At 37.1% G+C, this 21386-nt stretch overlaps 2 protein-coding genes across 3 annotated transcripts in view; one reads left to right on the forward strand and one right to left on the reverse strand.

Annotated features, from left to right (window-relative positions):
- Window positions 1-8641: 8641 nt before the first annotated feature.
- LOC114467176 (ral GTPase-activating protein subunit beta-like) overlaps window positions 8642-21386 on the reverse strand; it is a 30624-nt gene continuing 17879 nt past the window's right edge. Inside the window, exons 2-10 of one of the 2 annotated variants that reach the window (XM_028453275.1) lie at window positions 18989-19201; window positions 17844-18002; window positions 17480-17648; window positions 17263-17385; window positions 17036-17166; window positions 16857-16965; window positions 16694-16772; window positions 13420-13568; window positions 8642-11626 (exon numbers count right to left, since the gene is read on the reverse strand). In XM_028453275.1, coding sequence (XP_028309076.1) covers window positions 11433-11626; window positions 13420-13568; window positions 16694-16772; window positions 16857-16965; window positions 17036-17166; window positions 17263-17385; window positions 17480-17648; window positions 17844-18002; window positions 18989-19165 — 1290 coding nt within the window. In that variant the 5' untranslated portion in view covers window positions 19166-19201 and the 3' untranslated portion in view covers window positions 8642-11432. The remainder of the gene's footprint in view (window positions 11627-13419; window positions 13569-16693; window positions 16773-16856; window positions 16966-17035; window positions 17167-17262; window positions 17386-17479; window positions 17649-17843; window positions 18003-18988; window positions 19202-21386) is intronic. The other variant, XM_028453276.1, reaches the window with a different exon arrangement.
- The window catches only part of LOC114466642 (ral GTPase-activating protein subunit beta-like), an 11914-nt gene continuing 10365 nt past the window's right edge, over window positions 19838-21386 (forward strand). The window contains exon 1 of the mRNA XM_028452237.1: window positions 19838-19852. Coding sequence (XP_028308038.1) covers window positions 19838-19852 — 15 coding nt within the window. The remainder of the gene's footprint in view (window positions 19853-21386) is intronic.

Below are 21386 nucleotides of genomic sequence, written 5' to 3' on the forward strand. Positions count from 1 at the left end.
GGGGAGAGGGAGAGAGAGAGGAGAGAGAGTAAGGGGGGTTTAAAAAAAAAAACAACGGACCCAGTTTGATCGCAAACATATGGAAGCCCGTTTCCGCCACTAAAAAAAAATAAAAAATCACCAACGAAAGTCATAATTATGAGATAGAAAGTCATAATTATGAGTTAGTAAAGTCATAATTATGAGAAAGAAAGTCATAATTATGAGTTAGTAAAGTCATAATTATGAGTTAGTAAAGTCATAATTATGAGAAAGAAAGTCATAATTATGAGTTAGTAAAGTCATAATTATGAGAAAGAAATGGAGATTTCTGGTCAGTGCCATGGGTACAGATGGATGTACCAAAAATGTTTCTATCTCATAATTATGACTTTACTAACTCATAATTATGACTTTACTAACTCATATTTATGACTTTACTAACTCATAATTATGACTTTCTTTCTCATAATTATGACTTTACTAACTTTTTTGTGTATTCTCATTGTTCTTTTCAAATTGTTTCTCTCACTTTGTGTGTATTCGTAGTAAAGTTGTGTATTTCTCTTGTTGTTTTGTGTGGATTGAGTCATTTTGTTTACTTTCATACAGGAAAGAACAAAGGATGTTGTTTTGTTTTTATTGTTTTAATTACTTTCCTTTCATTTTGTTTTGTGTGTTTTTTGTTAATATTGTGAGGTTTTGGAGTCATTTTGTGTATAGTTCTCTAATTACTGTATGTCTGTTTTGCTGTTTTGTGAGTTATTTATTTGTCGTCCTGTGTATTTGGGGTAATTTTGTGTATATTTTTCTCATTATGTCTGTTTTTGTTGTTTTGTGTGCGAGTCATTTTAGTCTCTAAGATAATTTTGTGTATTTTTGTATATATTTCAGTTATTTATTTGTAGTCCTGTGTGTTTTTGGAGTCATTTTATGTATACTTGTGTTTTTTGTTTTTGGTTTGTGTATTCTTATTGTTCCTTTGTGTGTTTTTAAACAATTTTGTTGCTTTTTAGAGTAATTTTGTACACATAATTAGACCAAGGCCTGTGTTTGCTCCACAATATCCAAGTAATAAATGACACACATACTGATACTGTAAGTGCTGGGTTTTATCTTTCTCAATTTTGTGATATTTTTTGACATTGTTAGTAAGAAATTGCACAATTTCAGAAGACTTATGGAATCTTTTGACAATTTCAATTATAGTTTGCAATTAGAAATGCCTTTATCACAGTGTATTTGTGTGGAAAAAGGCAGGAAAATAGCAAGTCCGTGCAAATATTGTGGCGTTTTATTGAATTTGTGGGGATTTAGATATCTAAACCTGAATTATTTGGTCATTTACACAATGATTCCTATTTCCTCTGTCATTGTTACCTTCTCCTGTGGTCCAATTTGATGCTCTTAAGGGCAGATGAGGCCCCCATGCAGGCTTTAAGTCTGACACTATGGACTAGAGGAAGAGAGAGGGAGGGAGGGAGGGAGGGAGGGCGGTGGGGGTTCTCATGTCCCAGACGGACATCTGTGTATGCGGCTCTGTGCTGCCTACACATGTAAAACCATTCTAAATAATGCATATACTGCTCATCATGTGCTTCAATGGCAACACACTGTAAACCTCAGGCATCGCACACAAAGAACACATAACAATGGTTCTTCTTAGACATCACACACCATGTGACTTTGGCTTACACACACACACACACACACACACACAGAGAGAGAGAGATGGTTACAGATGGAAAACACTAAACTAGGGTTTAGTGTTGTTCCGATGCCGATACCGATACACAGTTGTATAGTATCAACCGATGCCGATACATGCCGATAACGCAGTGTTTAAAAAAAAAAGACATGACCTGCTTTACTTTTATTTCTAAAGAGTTGCATACTCACTTGACGTAAAATCATTGCTCTCATAACTTGGTCGGGCACTGCTTAAACCTTTGTGAAACAGGAAAAACACTAATATACAGTAAATGCAGGAGAACTTTTTTATTGCCTACTTGGTATGGCTGATAAATGAATAAACTCTTCTCTCAAATGCCAAGCACTGAGTTACGTGGTAACGCAGACACTTGCAGTGGATTCTTCTTCATTGGTGTTTGGCGGCTTCTTCTTCTGTTCGGCAGTATTGGGTATTGAAAGTAGTTAGATGCTGTAATGGTATCGGCATGTTAATAGTTAGTACTTGCCCGCACGATCGCACTTTAGAATCAAAAATGTGTATACTGCTACTCTGCCACTCACATGCTCACTTTATATTTTGTATATTTTGTATATTGTATATTTTATTATTAGTATTATAGTCTAGTATTTTAGTATTCTTAGTATTTAGTATTATTAGTTATCTTTAATTGGGAATAGTTGGGTTCTTTTAATCTACCTCTTCATTTTGTTTGCTTTTTTTTTACTGTGAAAGGGAGGACTCGCAAAATAAGATTTTCATTGTGTGGTGCAACTGTCTGGTTTTACTGTGCATATGACAATAAATATTTTGAATCTTGAATCTTGAATCTTGCCGATACCGATCCAGCCTTTTAGTGCCGGTGTCATGTACTGAGTTCACATCGTGCTGAGATTGTATATGCGCATATATGCACATGCGCACTACCGAAAAATAATTTTTTACGAAAAAAAATTAATTCATTTTTGTTTTCACGTGTTTTATTTGTTTGCTGGATTATGTTAGGGTTAGGGTTAGAATCTCAGTATGGAGGTAAACTCAGACCGTGAGACTGTATCGGGACCCCTCCCGATACTAGTATCGGTATCGGCACAACATTAGTTGTCGTTGTTGGAATCTTCTCATCACAACTGATCCATGACAGTGCTCAGCATAGATGCATATACACATTACTCTAATATGACCAATCCTTTTTCTAAAGTGTTACTATTTCCAAACCTGCAATCAAATTAAAGTTCTATTATAGTTGCTATTTATGTTATTTTCCTCACATATTGTTTTCAGCATGAGGACACCTCACATAGAAATAATAACAGGAACAGGTTCGTACTGACAGAATATGTTAGGAATGTAACCAATAAAGTGACTTGTAATCTAATTTAATTACTTTAAGACTCAAGTAATCAGTAAAGTAACAATGTTTTTTGAAGGAGTAATTAGTCATTTCAGCAAGTTCATTTTGTCTTTTTTTAACTACATGTTAAGGTTTCTTTTATTCAGACAAGTTTATTTCAGGAAATGTCATCTCCTGACATGTTTTGACTGTCGACTGTCAGTCTTCCTCAGAGGTGGTTGCTTTGATGTATCCCTAAGAGTTATTTTTAAAAAAATGCATCAAAGCATCTTCTGATGGCTTTCATGTGTCCTTATGAGTTCTTCTTTCTGGTAACATTTCCTGAAAAAAACTTGTTTGAATAAAGCAAACCTAATATATATGGAGTAATCTGTAATCTGTAATCAGATTATTGTGGTAACACTGGTGCTAAGCGATTCAACTGATATCTGTTACTGTTTTATGCTAGTTGAACCTTTACATTTAATTATTCATTTGTGTGGAGCGTTAATGGTGACATGGCTCATTTTTCTGCTCTGGGTCAGACTGGACCATATATGACCCCTGAACTAAAAAATGACAAACCAGGTTTGGAATAATCCCATGAACCAGTTGTACAACATTTAATCTGGATTAAAATGATCCAGATTTAGAAATCCCGTTTCCTGCCATCCAGGATCAGGAAATCTGTTTTACTTTCACTCTGGTTTTTCAAATTGGATCACCTCGAGTTTTTAAAATGTCCTAATCCAGATTAGCACTGCTCTAAAAATGTCACAAATTAGTTAGGTAAGAAATAAATACCACTATTGATATATATCCCAATTTTATTAACCATAACATTTTGGATGCTTTGAAGACTAAATTCAATGAAAATGCTAAATAAATTAAAAAAAAACAAAAAAAACTCAGTATTCCTCTTCAGATGAATGGGAGATTAATATTGAAGAGTCCATTTTAGAATTTATGTTTATTTATTTTTGAATCAATATACATGAATAAGTGTTAATTTTCTTTTATTTGTTGTTCAAACTATTTTTGGGCAATCATTTCATAAGGGACAGATCAGTTTTACTTTATTTTTATTCTATACTTCATCACTGTTATGTTTAAACAAGTTTGAAATATTATCTGTATCATTATTTAAATGATACAGATGTTTTAATATTTTATCTTTTTGTTTTTTTAATACTGAACTTTCCTTCTGAATTTTTTAAATTTAATAATAATAATGGCTTGGATTTCTATAGCGCTTTTTTCGAGGAGACTCAAAGTGCGTTACAGAAACCATTATTCATTCGCTCTGGGGCACACTGACAGAAGCGTGGCTGCCATTTCACCCCTACGACCCCTCTGACCAATGTGGGTAAAGTGCCTTGCCCAAGGACACAATGACAATGACTCGGATAGAGCGGGATTTGAACCCCCAACCCTTCGGTTACTGGACGACCCTCTCTACCATTGATCCACAGACAGTGTTTATTAATTAATTTAGCTAAACCCTTGAAACCCAATCCCTGGGTGGATCAAGGTTATCCAAATCCTACTGAAAAGTGTTGAACACAAACAGAATTTATTTATTTTTTTTTTTTGTCTATTCATCCTCAGAGGATACAGTCAATGTTGACATAAAAGCATCAGTCATCACACATTTGTCAATCTCACTTCCTGAAAGTCAATGCTCTATAATGGTGGAACCATGTGTGCTCTCCAGTTATCAGTTCTAATCTCTAATCCAGTTTACATTTTACATTAGAGACTATTGGTTCTGTCAGTGAAGACAGTCGTGGCAAAGTGTTTCATTATAACATCTATTAGGATGAACTTAAATACTGTAGATATGTTGAACTTTTGTTCTGTCTAATCAAAATGACGTTTGAAAGATCTGTAATGATGAACCCCAGATGTAGGCAACTGGCGGCCCGTGGTCCACATGCGGCCTCACCCATTCACACACCAGACAGACAGACAGACAGACAGACAGACAGAGCTGCCATGCAAGGCGCTAGTTGAGCATTGGGAGCAACTTAGAGTTCAGTGTTTTGCCCCTGGGCACTTCGACACATACTGTAGACATGTATAGCATTGAGATCGAACTCCCAACCCGTCGATCAGAAGACGACCCCTTCACAGAGAGAAATTAGAGCATAATATAGTATATAATATAATTGAAGGTTTTCACGGCGCAGCATCCATCGCGTCATCAACCCGGAAGTCGCCATTTTGGAGATAAAGCAGCAGGTCTACAAACAGCGCACAGACAAGAAAGTCCCCAAATGTCGAGACGAAATGATGAACTATTGCCAAGTTTTTGGCTGTACCAATCAGTCAAACAGTGAGATACATTTGGAATTTTATAGATCGCCAAAAATCATAACAGATCAGGGAGAACAATCTCACAAGTGATCAGAGGAAAGGAGGGGCTTGTGGCTAGCAGAGCTAAACCAGGTCAAAAAGTTGACCTTTTACTTGATTTCTTGTACATTTTAAGTGTGATTAATGAATACAGAGGAGATAAATGATTCAAACTTCCAGAGATTCTTTATTAGTTTAGAATTACAAACAGGAATTAAATTCGCTGTGTTGGACAATGGCGCCCTCTAACGGTGAATGAATGAAGTGCTGCTGCAGGAATAAAGCAGGGCTCAAACTCTTGGTCTTGTTTGTATTACATCTCTTAAATATAACATTTTAGTGGGTGTTTTGTCTTCTCCCGCCCTGGTCTCACAGTCTGCGTCTCCTTTAAGAGGAAACAATTATTTCTTATAATATAATACATATGACATATTAGTGTCAGTCAGAACATTCTTGTATCCTATCATCTAGTTTTTTTGGGTTATATGCACAAGTTAGTTATCCTTAACTTCTTGTATTTTTTCACTACAAATAAAACATGTAAACATCTGAGGGTGTGCTGTGGTATCTGACCTTTTAATAGTTTTAATAGGAGTTCAGAATATTTTATTCTGCAAACGCTTCACTTCATTCTAATCTGATCAATTGGGAGAAAATCTATCCAACCATCTATTTTCGGTCAGTGTATGTTTTGGTCATCGAAAAAACAAAACAAAAAACAAACGGTTATTTGATTTTTTGTTTTCAAATTGAAAAACTAGAATGGAAATTCAAGGCATATTTATTAGGGATGTCCCGATACAACTTTGTAATTTCCGATATGATACCAATATTGCAGCCACAATTTTTTTAATTCCCAATATTTTTGCTTAAAAAAAAAAAAAAAAATTATAATTTTTGTTTTCAAAGTGAACGGACGTGTTTTATTTGATTATTGAATTATGTTAGGGTTAGGGTTATAATCTCAGTACGGAGGTAAACTCAGACCGTGACAACGGGATTAACAAACATTTAAAAAATGGTTGATTTTACATTTTTGTTTCTAAAACAAACAAAAAAAAAACAGCAACACCAGAAGACAAAAATAAACATAAAAAAAAACCAAAAAAAACTCCCGTTTTTCATTATCGTGAGGTCAGAAGTTGTTCTTTTCAAAATAAGAGCACATGTACAAGAACGTTTTGTGTTCGGTGCAAAATCTCCTCACGTCTTGCAGAAAAAATCTCTTCCATTCCCACTTCTGTGCAATATATTTGCAGCGATTTCTGCAGATGACAAGCCAATTGTTTTGTTATTCAAAAATATTTGGAGTGCGTCTCCAAAGACATTTTAAAAAGCAGGGAAGATATAGAAATAAATAATTCATACATAATGGCGCCAGAAAAAGAGCAGAGTCCATATGTGCTCTTATTTTGAAAAGAACAAATTCCAGTAGAAATTTTTTTTTGACCTTTGTTTATCCCTTCTTGAACCTGAATCAAATACCTACTCGTTTTTTGATTTTCATTTCTGAATGGAAAGTTAAATGACCAAAACATACATTGACCCATTTTGAAACCCACTCGCTCCTTTTCAAGGTCATGGGGTCATTAAAGTGTTTTAGGGATCAACTTCAATTGTGACGCTGCCTTTTTCATACTAGCATACAGCATCTGTTGGTCGGTACCATCTAAATAACAGAGAACTGGCATCAGTTCAGGTCCCATCCCTATGATTGTATTGTTACTGCTGTATAGTTACAAGATCATTGAGATAAAAGTGTCTTCATACCCTTTAGGTTCTATGAATCCAAGATCTAAATCCCAGTAACCATTGTTCACATGGAAAGAATTCCAACAAGTTATTAGAAAATTGGACAAAATCCCAGTTTGAATGTTGTTTTTCTTCTATTTATCTATGTTTAACCTGTGGTCCTCTATTCGTCATTGCATCGTACACTCGTTTGCCCTCCTTTTGAGAGAATCCATATTTTCTATTTTATCTAATTGTATATAATGATTAAATAATAGGGCTGAATAAAAATACATAGGTAAAAAAATAAATAATGTCTTGATTTAATTTACAGGGAAAAAAGACATGAATGTAAGTGATAAAATGATTAAAACAGAGGAGAGGAAACAGAACAACAGAGATGGAAACAATCTGAGCATCAATACAGGAAATAAAGTATTTTTTTGTGTGGTCGTTGGTGTTTTGTCTGTTTTTGGAGTCATTATATAGGTTGTTACCGTAAATTTATTTCCTTTTTTCTCTTTTGATGAATTTGTTTTTTTGATTCATATTGGGTTCGTATATGTGCCAATTAAGCTTCTGTCAGTATTCCAGAGGGCACATGTGGCTACATTGTAACTTACCACCACGGGTATGACTGAAGTGAATAAATAATGGTGCATCTGTAATGCGCTTTTTGAGTCTCGTGAAAATATAAATCGCTATCTGAATCTAAGCCACTATTATTAAGTTGTCATATTTTTAACATTGCAATGTGGCTCCAGAAGTTTGTTTCTTTCAGAGTTGTGTCGTTTTATGGGTTTGCTATTTTTTTTTTTTTAACTCAGTCCTTGTGAAGTCCAAAATATACCCAAATTTTGTGTGTATTTACTGGGGTGTTGTGTATCCTCTGATAGTCATTGTATATAATTCACTATGCACAAAACACTTTATATTTGACTTTTCTTTTTTTACCTTGTACATATTTTATTATTTTTTAAATTATAATTATTGTTACTATACTTTTCTCTTTATTTGTTTTTGTTTTTTGTGGTATCCATTGTGGTGAGCAAAGTAGAAATTTAATTGTGCAGGGAAACATGTTTCTTTACTGTGCACATGATATTAAACACTTTGAATTTTGAATTGTGCGTCCTAATTCTGCTGTGGCCTTTTGGTAAGTAATCAACCTTTTTATATATATATAAATAAAGTGTTTGAGGGGCCAACGGCCAACCGGCTGTATTGACAGTTTAGTGCTTTTATCTTTAGAACTGGTGGTTCCTGCTCTGGATTGGATTCCAAGTGGTGTTTTTTTTTTCAGTTACAGTTCACATTTCAGCACCGCTTCAGGGCACAGTCACACACTGCTGTGACTAGACTTGAGCATTAGAGCATAATCTACCTCATTTAAATGAAACCAGAGCACTGTTTGGCCTCAAGTCACTTTTCTCCAACTTCATGTGCAAATATTTACAACAGAAAAACTGAAATGTCAGCAAATAATGAGGGCAACGTAGAAAAACAGGTGAAATTTTATCACACCCTGTGGGAAGTAACAAAGAAGATCAGAATGTCAATAATAATTTTAATTGCATGTTACATTCAAAACCCACTGCGTAATCCTCACGCATAATTGCATCCACTCATACATTTTATATCAACTCTGATATCCCAGATGAGAAACAGACGACCTGCTCATATATTTACACATCATCTTTAGCTTTTGTACATGGCAAATCTTTAAATATGACCAAATATCAGAGGAGTAACGGGATACAACATGTGACTGATTGTATACAGTTCTTTTGAAGCGTGTTTGCTGCACTTTCCCTACAGAAAAAGGCGAGTGTGTACAGCACTGTCGTAAAAAGTGAGCATCGATTCGACGTTACTGCTTACAAACCTTACAAAGCTGCTTCTTTATTCATTTGTCAAACAAATCTATTCCTTCAGCAGTTTTTTCTTTCCTTCCAAAACACACAAAAGTACAAACAGACATGTAAAGAAGCCAAATGACAGTAGAAAATAACTGAAAATGTGCTCAGTGCATTAAGACTTGCCAAAAACATATGAAAAACTTTGATATGTTTGTGATATTCGAGCATTGGGACAAATTAATTCTCATCGTCGGAAAGAGAAGTGGGACGGGGCTTGGGTCAAAAACAAAATATAGTGATTAAAGAGGGTGAAATAATGATAATGCCCAACAAATACAAAAGTGGGATTCTAGGTAAAAATTGCCAATTATTTAGCTTGTTTCAGAGTCGTTTGATCTTTGAATGCATCGTAAGGGTTTTGTTTGAAGGGAACAAGACACATAAAACTGTGTCATGATTCTGTTGGTGTTCCACATCTAAACGTAGAATGGTATCAAAAAATGAGGCCAGCAAACAAAAAGTGAGTGCACAACTCCATCAGCATCATAACTGCTCTCACCGTCAGTAAAATCAGGCCACGCACTGCTGTACATCACCTTACTGCGTGTTTTATAATTTAGCCACACATGCTAAATATGTAATGTGGCATGTGCACAATTCCTCTGTAGTCAACCATGCAGGGAAAAGCTTTACATTGACTGACTGATGGGAAAGACACTTTGGCTTTCGTCGTGCTAATGCTAACTAGCATGAGAAATATTTATCCCAGGTAGAACTCTCTCTGTGGCCATTTGTACAAAAGTAACTTCTGTATGAAAAACCTCTGCTTATTTTTTTAGAACATGACCACACATAAATGAATGTCATATCCTGGAATATTCCCATTAGATTTGTCCCTTTTGTAGTTAATTAAATATGAAAACCTTCAGGACAGAGTCTTGTTAAGCTTCTATTTAAAACATCTAATGTTTCTAAACATGAGCTGTACTTTTGATGGGAATACCGAAGAGAGGGTATATTACTTCCCCGAAGCATGATGTGACCGCAGGCAACCATTGACGTAAAATATCAAGACTTTTGTTGATGCTAACCTTCTTGGACAGTCATGTTTGAATAGAAAAATCATTGTAAGATGAGTTTTAAATTACATTTATTTTTAGAATGGACTGGATGGACTTAAATCTAGTTAATTCTGACAATTTATAAGAGAGCTGCTTTGAAGGGTTAACTCATTTCTACATGAGTCATATATAAAGACTTTTACATAGCTCGCATCTTAATATCTAATGGTTACAATCTTTACATGTCTGGCCTGGAGGGGTCTTCAAGAGTAACGTCTCTGTAGCGCTCATGCTACCTCACATCTAAAATATTTTAAAGGAGCTTTGAGGATAGAATTCAAACCTAGAAGTAACTGACTGGAGATACCACATACAGTAACTTTGTTTTTTTGTTGTTCATTCAAATTGTCAAAGCAGTGATCTTCTATAGTAGCAGGAATGTGTGGGTATTTCATCTAAAAACCAACAGAAAGCCTTTCCCTGGCACGGAACTCATGATGTCAACCCAATCTTTGAACGCACAATGCATACATCAAAGAGCAATGCAATAGTTTGAAAGAAAACCTTTATGTACTTCTGCGAGTAAAACTTTCAGTCTTGATATAGACACTGAGCATTACTTAGACTCATCAAAAAGGGCAAAACTTGTGTTCAAATACCATGTGTATAATGGTTTGTACGGTCTTTCGCTGTCTAAACAGGCGAACACATGGCCATGCTCACACACACACATACATACATACGGTGTAGGGACAGTCGTAGTACAAAATGGGCTTTGTTACGATAATCACATATAGCTGTCCTGTTATGGGCCATTAGGAATATATATATAACAAGCAACAACACTCAGTCAGTGTCTCAGTCAGCTACTGCCAAAGGAACGTTATTACAAGGAAGACTAGAGCAGGTGCCTGAAATTATTCGACACAAATCTGTTGACAATATAAGTGAAACCCCTTATTTGTTGTCTTACAGCCACTTAATGTGTTCATAAAGCTGTCGGACAAAAACAAAAGAGTGTCTCTGCATTTTGAAGACAACTCAGTATTAGCCACTTGGATGACAAGATTCTAAAGGAGAACCTTACAAGTTCAAAAAGGCCAGCAGCAAAACTGTTAGCTTGCAGTCAAAGTTCAGCAGAAACTCTTTAGATGATCAGCTGTGCCGTTTGGATCCCAGTGATCGGCTGTAGTTCAACATTTCCACCGTGGCAGGATTTTTGACACTTTGATCTCTGAGTCAAAGGCAAACAGTGTTGATAAATGTATTCATATAAATAACAAAATAGCACAGTATAAATATAAAGATTCTGGGTGAGTGTGTATGCATGCAAAGCCATCAGTGGTGTGTGACTGCTCAATAGAAGGGACATGTTCATGTGTGCGTGCATTTGTGTGTATGAGCCAGTGTAAGGACAAAACTTGTTAGGGTTGAAGTTTTCCCTCCCCCAACTCGTGGAAGAGCGAGGTGTAAAACTCCGGCTCCAGCTGCTTGTTGCGGTAACGCTGGACCATCTCAGTTATTTTCTGCTTCCGCCTGACATGAGGCGGGTTGTAAAAGTCACTTTCCAATCGTTTACGTCTGCACACGTTGATCACAGTTTGACGCACAAGGAAGCCTGGGAATAGTCACACACAAAACATGTCATTACTGTATACTGTTTTCTTTGTGAACATTGATATATCCTGTAATCTGGTGTGTTTGAGGGATAAAAAATTCCAGGTGATTAAAAATTGTAAAAAAAAAAAAAAAAATAGCTTTAAAATGACCTATGCATTCTTTGTAGAATTTAAAGGTCCAGTATTATGCTATTTTTCACTTATCTCCATTTGTTCTAAGAACCTCAACAACATAGTATTTGAGGTTTATTTTCCCAATCTTGCCCGTTTTCCAGAGTTTTAGCCCTCTGAAAAATCACTTGCTGAGCAATTCTAAAAAAAGGGGCTGTTTAGGAGCCTACTTAGGCATATTTGTGAGTGGGCGTGTCATAGACACAGACTTCATGCCTCACTCTTGCGAGGGGGATTAGTGATCACCAAAGCAATATTCTCTTGCTATTCACACACTCTTGTTATTGTTTTCAGCCAAAAAAAACTACACAATACAGTAAAACACATGGCTATTTAATGTGAGTCAGACAAACACTGTTTCAAGATGTGTGTGCGCCGTGCAGCAGCAGCAGTAGTTTAAATCAGCTTCAAACACTTATCGGAGCTGCTACGTCGCTTTCTTGTCATCATCTACACTACTGATTACAGGACTAGTCCATTCAAGGTGATAGTCCACTGTTTTGTCCAACCGCTGTGTCGCATTGGGTCACAAACACGTCAGATCATCTCAAAGGCGACACGAGACACAAGGTGATAAAACGGGTACTAAAAATACTAATGATTGTAACCCCTGCTGTGGAATAACAAGAGAAGGAGTAAACAGGACTTTTTCAACTTTGGCCCTCTGAATGAGGCTAAAGGAATGTATATCACTGTAGCAAAACCATAATAAAGTGATTTTTCATAATACCGCCCCTTTAAAAAAAAATTCAACAGTGCTATCTGTTGGCACTGCATGCATGTAAATAGTAGGTTTTCTTTTTATAAACAATCTCAAAGCTAAAGAAATGAAAAGGGATGGCCGGTATTATACACTACCTGTTCGGACTAAGACCATGCTAGTTGCAACATGTTTAACATTGAGGTGGTAGCGGAGACTAGAAGAGCTCCGGTAATTGGCAAACTTTTTCTTGCACATTTTGCACACTTTGGTAAAAAAAATAACTAAAATGAAGGCCCACGAAGTACAAAAACAACTTCTCTTCAGGTTGTCCCGTTTCTTGTGCCATGGTCTGTGCATCAGCATTATGGTTATACCAGAAACTTGTGCGATGAGAAAAGTTCTGCGCTATTTGGAGTGCAAAATAAATAAATAAATTAAAAGTAACCTTAACCTTTAATTTTCTTTGAGATATAGAATGTGACCTAAAATTAGGTTGGGGGAAGGGGTGCCTATATATCTGTATTAATTAATATCGGAAATGTAGTGTTGGACCATATCGGCATATTGGATATAAGCAACAAGGTAATGTCAAACATCTCTAGTATGAAACCACGAAACAGTTTTGGTTATTAGCCTAATTTATCCCTCCATGAAACCAAAACATCATACAGGAATAACTTAACTCATGTGGAGCTCACGTGGACTATTTAATGATAAATGGACTTGATTTATTGAGCCACATTCACTAGTTCACACCCACAATCACACACCAATGGTGACATTGTTTAGAGGCTCAATTATTTAATACCCATTATTAATATTCCAAATGCATTAAGATGAATCCATTGATTTTTCTGATGAATCATAAAGGAAGTGTGGTGTCTGTAAAAGAGTGAGTAGAGCCATTAGAGGGTTTACCTAGCGCTCTGCGGCTGACCACCATGCCATCGACCACTGGGATCACCATGCCAAACTTGCCCACAGCTCCATGCAGTCGGAGCCTGAACAGTCCCGTCTTCAGAGGATGAATGAAGATCAGAGGAACATCCTTCTCTAGTAACCCTGACCTGCAGCAGCAACAATAATGGAAAATGAAGGAAGGCGGCTCAGTAGAACAAAGAATGTTGGGACACAATCTACTCTGAACAAAATATTTCCAGTTTGAGGGTAACGAGCTGTATTGACACCAATAAGATCAAAACAAATTAAGAGAGAGGAGCTCTTGTTTGTACCTGAAAAAAAAACCTGCTCACTAGTCACTACAGTGTCCACTCTGACTGAGCAGATATATAGTAGGGTTCTAACCAGCGCTGTTGACCGTAGGGGCCCCCAAAGTAATTTTTCTCCCCTACGGAGCAATAGCGCCCCCTACGTTCAGTTTTCAGCAACATGGGGGGATTTTCTGTTGTTTTTTTTATTCGGTACCGTTGTAATAATTGTTGCACACTCAGACACAAAAGGCACTTCCAGGCGTGCACGAGTTGTTTAAACTCTCTCTTTAATCTCCATAACGAAGAAATACATACATCAGCCGCACCGTCAATTTAATACAGGCGATCTGCTCGGATGCCCCTGTCTTTACCCGAGGACCTAGTGGACCCCTGCCGCCACTTAGCTGCCCCCGATGCTGCCTGCCCTGTGTACTTACTCCGCTTGGTAACCATAATTACCATCCAATCTAAACAGTGCTTCAACCAGACGTAGTGTGTAGCGCACATGAAGCTGCTCGTCATGTTTCTAACTCACGTACATAAATACCGTCTGATTGAAACATGTTTGGGCTTAAAGAGACATCGTCTTAATGCTGGTCGGACATGTTTTGGCCGTGTTCTCTCGTGCCAGGTCTTCTTTTTTCGGCATGATTAAATGTGTGCATTCTTTGTGCGTCCGTCCACCGCGCGTGTGAGTTTGTGTTACCGCAGGTCCCACATAATACCTAATTTATATTTTAAAAGCGGGTCTTGGAATCAGTCTTTTGAATAAAATATTATTTCTTGTAACAAATTCAACAAATAACTTTTAGCTTTAAGGTAATGCTGCAACCAATATAAAAAAGAAAACAAATCCAAACCCAACTTTACTTCACTAAATTTGGCCCACAGACAGTTATACATTTTAAAAATGTCCGCACCAATGGCGGTTGCTCATGCGCCACGTGACCCCCCGATCCTGTAAAAATTCCTGGTGAGAACCCTGCATAGCAACAACCGGAAAACACACAGCATGGAAGTGGACGTACGAGAGGAAGGAATGATGGTGGTCTTGAAACTATTTTTGAATGAAAAATCCCCGCACGCGCGCACACATAAATAATGAACAAGTTTAATATTAATGTTTGTGGGCCCAACCTGTTTTGGAGCCAATTTTTGGGAAAAACTCCCTCTTAACACACCTCAGACCACATAATAATCTTACAGTATAAGGTATAAAATAATCTGGTGTTTGCCATAAATTTGGGTCTGAAAATAAGGCATTTTGCTCTGTGTCTGTCTGCAGGACATAAAGAATTGTTAGAAATAAATCAGACATAAATGCACAATTTGCACACAACTACAGCTACACATTCTTGGTTGGTTTTTAATTACATTACATTTAATCACATTTTTTCCAAAGTCAGTTTTTAAGGCACTGTTTTTCAATCTTGGGGTCGTAATCCCATTTGGGGTCAAGTGGAATTTAATTAGGGTCCTTTGAAATGTTTAGTAATTGATTAAAAAAATGTCCTGATTAAAATTATATGGTATGAAGTTTTTCTGTAATTACTATTCTTTTCTAAACAAAAAAACACAATCTTAAACTTACTTAAACATAAATCTAGGTCAAATAAAATGCAGTATAAAATATCTAAGCTGGCACAACTTTCCTACACAGCTGCATGATGACACCTGCACCAGTCAGATGTGTTGCACCAGAGATCTAAAACCTGCAGGATTGCAAACCGCCAGGACAGAGTTTAGACACCCATGATCTAATAAGATCTCATTCTTCTCAAGTTGAATGGAAAGCACATTAAAGTCACTCACTACACCTTCATGTGGAATGATGTGGAATTGCACCATGAATAGGTCAGTGTATAATGACAATGCCTTTGAATTTGGTCTCAGCTTTAGTCTTCAGACAATAAAAATATGTAGTATATCTAACTTTTCAATTTTAGTTCAGTTCTTAGTCCAATTAAGTCAAAAAGGCTTTTAAGTCCTCCATGGATTTATTTAACAAAAAATACTTCTACTTATGACTTCTACTGGACCGGTCTTGATAATTCTAACTCCCCATACACATTTGTGATTTGCTCATGTAACATTTTGTCAAACCCCATCTTAAGATGGACAGACAAAAGGGGTTTATTTATTAGTAGATACCGTCATTTCCAGACTATAAGCTGCTACTTTTTCCCATGCTTTGACACAGCCTAAACAATGACGCGGCTAATTTGTGGATTTATTCCTCTTTTCAAGCTTCATGCCGCCAAAAATTGAGCTCAGTCACATTAGACCAGGTGGACAATGAAACGGTTTGTATTAAATCGGATTCTGAGGCTGATTGTTCTGATCTCCGTCACTGTCTGTCCATCCTTCTTATGTAAGTTTCTCAGTCTGTATCTAGGCTGTATTGATCTGTGCTCCGTCTACAGTAAAAGTTAGCCAGTTTGTAATAGAAAGAAACAATTAATAGCATAAAGTCAATAAATCACCACGTTGGATTTGTTTAAAAGCGATAGTGTCCGTATTCTGACTCAGAGTCCGACTCGCTCCGCGGTGGTTCACGATAAGAAGAATGGACAAAGTGGTGTATCAGTCTGCTTACAGTGCGACAGTGAGGAGGAGACTTCATGTGGAGAAGGAAACTTATCAGTTGAAACACGGAAATCTCTGTGAAACCTAACGGAGTACAGCAGCCCCCCTACCTGCCAGTTCTGATTGGCCGAGTCATTTGAAGAGCACCCTCATGAGCCAATAGAGTGCGGCCTATGTGGCGACGTGGCCTTTGTGTGAATTTTTCTTAGAAAATTGCAAAATTAAGGGAATGCGACCAATATAGCGGTGCGCTTTATAGTCTGGAAATTACTGTTTTTTTTCCGTTTTTAAGTGCATTTTGTTTCATTACATGTTTCTTCATAAAAATATTTTAGTCATTTGCTTTACTTTACATTAGGTTTGAAAAAGTGCTTTGAAAGTCATCTTAACCATACCTGCAGGAAGTGCTGTTGCTCATGCTTGCTTCTAAGCCGGTGCTGGTTTCTGCCAGAAGATCCGACAGCGGGAAGTTCTCTACAAGTGGACAAAAAAAATAAAAATTTTAAGACCACACGAGAAGAATAGGCTGCTATTTTTTTCCAAAAAGAGGGTGCCTACCGATATCATCAAAGCGTTCCACCCAAACGACAAACACTTTGGTCTCGGGGCCCAGTTGGGGAAATGACTTTCCAGCAGATGATCTCTTGGTCTTCACTAATGGACTCAGCTGCAAAATACAAGATATAGAGAGTGAAAGGAGTTCCTGTTTGCACACACACACGCACGCCAAAGTTTACCCTTTTGGCAGACTCCAGGTTTTCTGAGTGGTTGGGGAACAGCTCTAGTGTGAGGTTGGCTTGTTTAGGCACACCAGGAATGAGGTCCGTGTCTGTGTCCACAGTAGAGTCGCTGTGTATCGATGACTCCTCTGTCAAACACCAAAGAGCCTGTGGTTACTGTTTCTGCCCTAAAATTGCCAATGTTTGATTGCAGAATCTGTGAATTTATTGCGAAGAACACTGACCAGAGTTTTCTGTTAGAGATGGTACGACAAAGGCAATCTCTGTCAGAGCGTCTGCGTAGTACAAAACTTTCTTCTCCCCGTTGAACACGGACCCTCCAGTGTCCTCAGGAGAGAACGGCTCCTCTACAAAACATACTTTCAGTTACTGCTGACGTTCAATGTGCACTAATGCTTTGGATGCTATGATGTAAGCCAGCTGTGGTGCTGTGCAGCTCACCTGTTGGTTGTATATCATTGCTATCTGAGCAGGAGTTCAGTGACCAGCTGGTGTCTAGGTGTCCCGTCCAGCCAGGGTGTCGTCCTACATCTACAGGCCAGCCCAAAGACAAGAGGAACTCCAAAAAGTGCGGCTGAACGCTGGCTGATGACTCCACATTTCTTAGAATCTGAAAAATGACAACAAAGACATTAACATTCAAATACTCATTAAATCATCCAGGATTTCTTTCTATTTTTCCAATTTTTAATAAATCTTCTCTCTCCCAAAGAAAACCTGAGCAACTTCATCTGTAGCACCTCCAAAGTTCACAGCGGCATTCACTCTTGTCTGATAAACCTTCATTTGCTTTGACCTCTCTCACCTCAGGGCTGCTCTTCTGTCCAGCCCTCACATAGAAAACAAAGACAGTATCAAAAGGTCGACAGGGAAGCAGGTCCAAGTAATTGATATCATCAAAAAACCCAGGCAATGAGGACTCCAGACCAATCAGATGAGGAGGTAGACGACTGTTGTTGGGTTCCTATCAATGACAGAAAAATAGCAGTATGTATGTGTGTATATATAAATATATATATAATACACTGTTCAGGATATTGGGGAAGGTCAAGTCAGAATAAGTTTCTTTTGAATGTTGTTTAAAAACTGCAACAGAACTGAAGTCCGCACCAAATGTGAACATTTTAAATCCAGGTTAAAAACTAATTTTCTCCATTGTCTATGTCGGATCCTTTACTGCTTTTACCATTGATTTTGAAACCCTGTTTAAATGTTTGCTTTTTAACTTTTAATGTTTTAAATCTTGCAATGTTTGATTTTATTTTAGGAAGAGTTAAAGCGCATTGAGTGGCCTTGTGAAAAAAATGAGCAATACAAAGAAATATGCTATGTTGAAAAGAAAAGTTAATTTCTAATTGAAAAACAAAACTAAAATTTTCTTTGGTAGAAAGGCTCTGCGATCTCTGCAAAATAAGCCAATGTTTTTTTTAAAAAAATGATTAAAAGTTTTCATATTTGCTAGGACGTTCCTATGTGGTTTACTTGCAAACAAAACTAAAGCTGAATACAGTGTGAAAAAAGAAAAACATTACAGTCCTCTGAAAGTCACAAAATACCAGTATAGTAGAATTTAAGTTAACCTGTGGATGAGGTAATTATTCAAGGCCCTTATTTTCAAAGGCAGATAATATCGTAGATGTTTGGAGTTTAGGGAAAAAGGTTGGTCAGTTTAACGTGACGCTCATATTTTATTTTAGCATTCTTTCTTCGCATTTTTAAGATTGGCACGTGAAGTTGCAACATCAAGTGTACCTGTATTAGTCTATTAGATCTCATTAACACTGTGGTAGAACAGATACTGCAAGTAATCATTATTGTTTCTGGTGTGACAACGATATCTCAACACAGTGGTTCCCAAACTTCTGTCACTTCCTCCTTTGAAGTATAAACATGTTAACCCAGAAAGTGGTGTGACTTTTCTAAAACACAATGTTATATTTTATCACCAACCTTGAGAGCTTCTAAAGACAGGAAGCCAAAGTGGGAGAGGAAGAGGCGAGCTGTCTGGAACTCCTGTGAGGGTGGAGGGGGTTTGCAATCCGTCTCCGGGTCAGGAAAAATCTTGGACTTCCAGATTTCCTCACTGTGCCTCTCTAGAGAGTTCTCGTAGTCAATCTGCTTGGTCATTAGAAGACGAAGCTTGGAGTGTTGTACTTCCAGCTGAGAATAAGCAGAGGATACTTTAAAAGGATAATTTTGAAAAACTCTTTCTTACTAAAGTTTAGTTTTCATATCTCGTCTTGCAAGCTAAACAACTTTTGGACGTTTTTAGCATGAAGACTAAAAAAGTCTTATGTAGACTTTCGATTATCAGAAACTGGGCCCACAATGCATCAAAATGTTTCACTGTAAACACACTTTCAAATTCTTCTAAAATATATTTTCAATGTTCATTAAAAAATTACAAAATGATGGAGTCATGGGGGATTACATTTGCTCTCATTTGAACAATTTGAGTCAATGCAAGAATTGCATTTTACAATTTCAGTATTTCACTAATAATCTAATAAATCTTTGTTAAAAAGAAATTACCGACATATCTATGCTGTCTTGGTGCAATATGTGCATATTCAAATGTTGCTTAAATAACTGATTTTTTGACAGCAAAACAGGAACGAGCGGGTCTGTCTGAAAATGGATGAATGGATGATGTTAGAAATCTGCCTAAATGCTAACAGCTGCTGCCTTCCACACAGATGACTGGCTTACCGTGGATTTCCACTGGATGCATATCTGTAATCCGGAAAGGTCTGGTCCCCCCCGAGTCCAAATATGTGCTCGGTTTTCAGATAGTCCGAAATGGGCCTGTTGGAGGTCCCGGAAGGTCGGTGTTTTCCCCCTTGAACACGTAGTATTTTATTTTGAAAATAATCCAGATATTTTATTCTGTATCTATGTCCTACTTCCTGTTTTTGTTAACTTGCTGCAGCATAGCTCTAGCGTCCAGCAGAAATAGAAGTGATCAGAGGGCAACAGCATGACTCAGCAGTGACGGTGCTGATTCGCATGCGGTGGAAATTGACACAATGACTTTAATGGAAAGCTATTAGCTGCGTTGCTGTTTCGCAGCAGTTACGCATCCAGTGGAAATCCAGGGTTAGTCAATTTATGAAGCTACAGTGATGTTTCCATGCAGGGCCGGTTGTAGATAGGCATTAATGAGGGGGCAGTCAGAAATGTTAAGGGGGCATCATATGTACACATCATAATCCAGCACTTTGTTTCTCCTGTGCTTATAGGAACAGTGTTTTCTTCATTGAATTGGGTTGATAGTTTGTGTCCAACCCCAACCTAGAGAAGTGGATTGCACTTAGTCAGGCCTCTACTTTAGAGTTGTCCAACTTGGGTATCCCACCTGAAGACTAAGATCATGCTGGTCTAGCTCTTAAGCTGCAATTTTTAACTTTTTTTTTTGCATAATTTGGTCAAAAATCCATAATCATCTTTGAGCATATTGTAACCAAAGTGTTCTGAGTGGACAGTGAAGCTATTCTCTTTCTCTTGGCTCTGTAAAATGACATTTGTAAATTCAGGAGCGTGACACTGGACTTCAGTCAATCAGAGATCTTTCTACAAACGTGTGCTCCATGAGCTGTACTATTGGCTGCTCGACTGAAGTCCTTTTTGTCTAGGAATGTTGTGATCAGAGTTGCTTTTTTTTCTGCAACTGACAAACAGTTGCCATTAACTCAACATCTTTGCAAACTAATGGAAACAGGTGGATAAAGTGCTGGGGCAACATTAGCAGCAATGCTAATTTTCAAGTGCTTCAAGTCTTTCAAGAACAGATATATGTTTGCTTTCAGTTCCTTGACTTCAATTTCCAGCATGTTCAGTTGGTGGGGTTTGAGTGCAGATCAGAGCTCTACAAGCTCTCATTGACAATGACTTAAACTATTTGTTTTTTTTAAGTTTAGCTTAACATTTTAGTGGTGTGAGGGGTGCTGTGTTAAAAGTGGCAATTACAGACCATTATCACTGCTGTTAAATCTGAATATAGCACAACTCAATAAAGAAAAATCTCCTGATAGATGGCCAATATGGTTTTAAGCCAAACAAATCAATATACTAAATGTATGGATAGTAAAAACAAGTCCTAAGAATCTTCGTATATTCAAAAAAAAAAAAAAAAAAAAAAAAGCCTTTATTAAAATATTAGTTTGATATTAAAAAATATCTCTAAATTTGAACAGAACAAAAGTTATACCGTTTTAAAATCATAAGATAAACACACACTACAAATAAACACTATAAAGATAGTGTTGAAATGGAGAGATCATGAATAAAGTTTCTGGGTGTGTCACTGAATGAAAAGATCTCAGGGGTTTTCTTTAAAACCCGGTGGTAG

The sequence above is a fragment of the Gouania willdenowi genome, chromosome 7 (assembly GCF_900634775.1).
Source record: "Gouania willdenowi chromosome 7, fGouWil2.1, whole genome shotgun sequence".
Lineage (NCBI taxonomy): Eukaryota > Metazoa > Chordata > Actinopteri > Blenniiformes > Gobiesocidae > Gouania > Gouania willdenowi.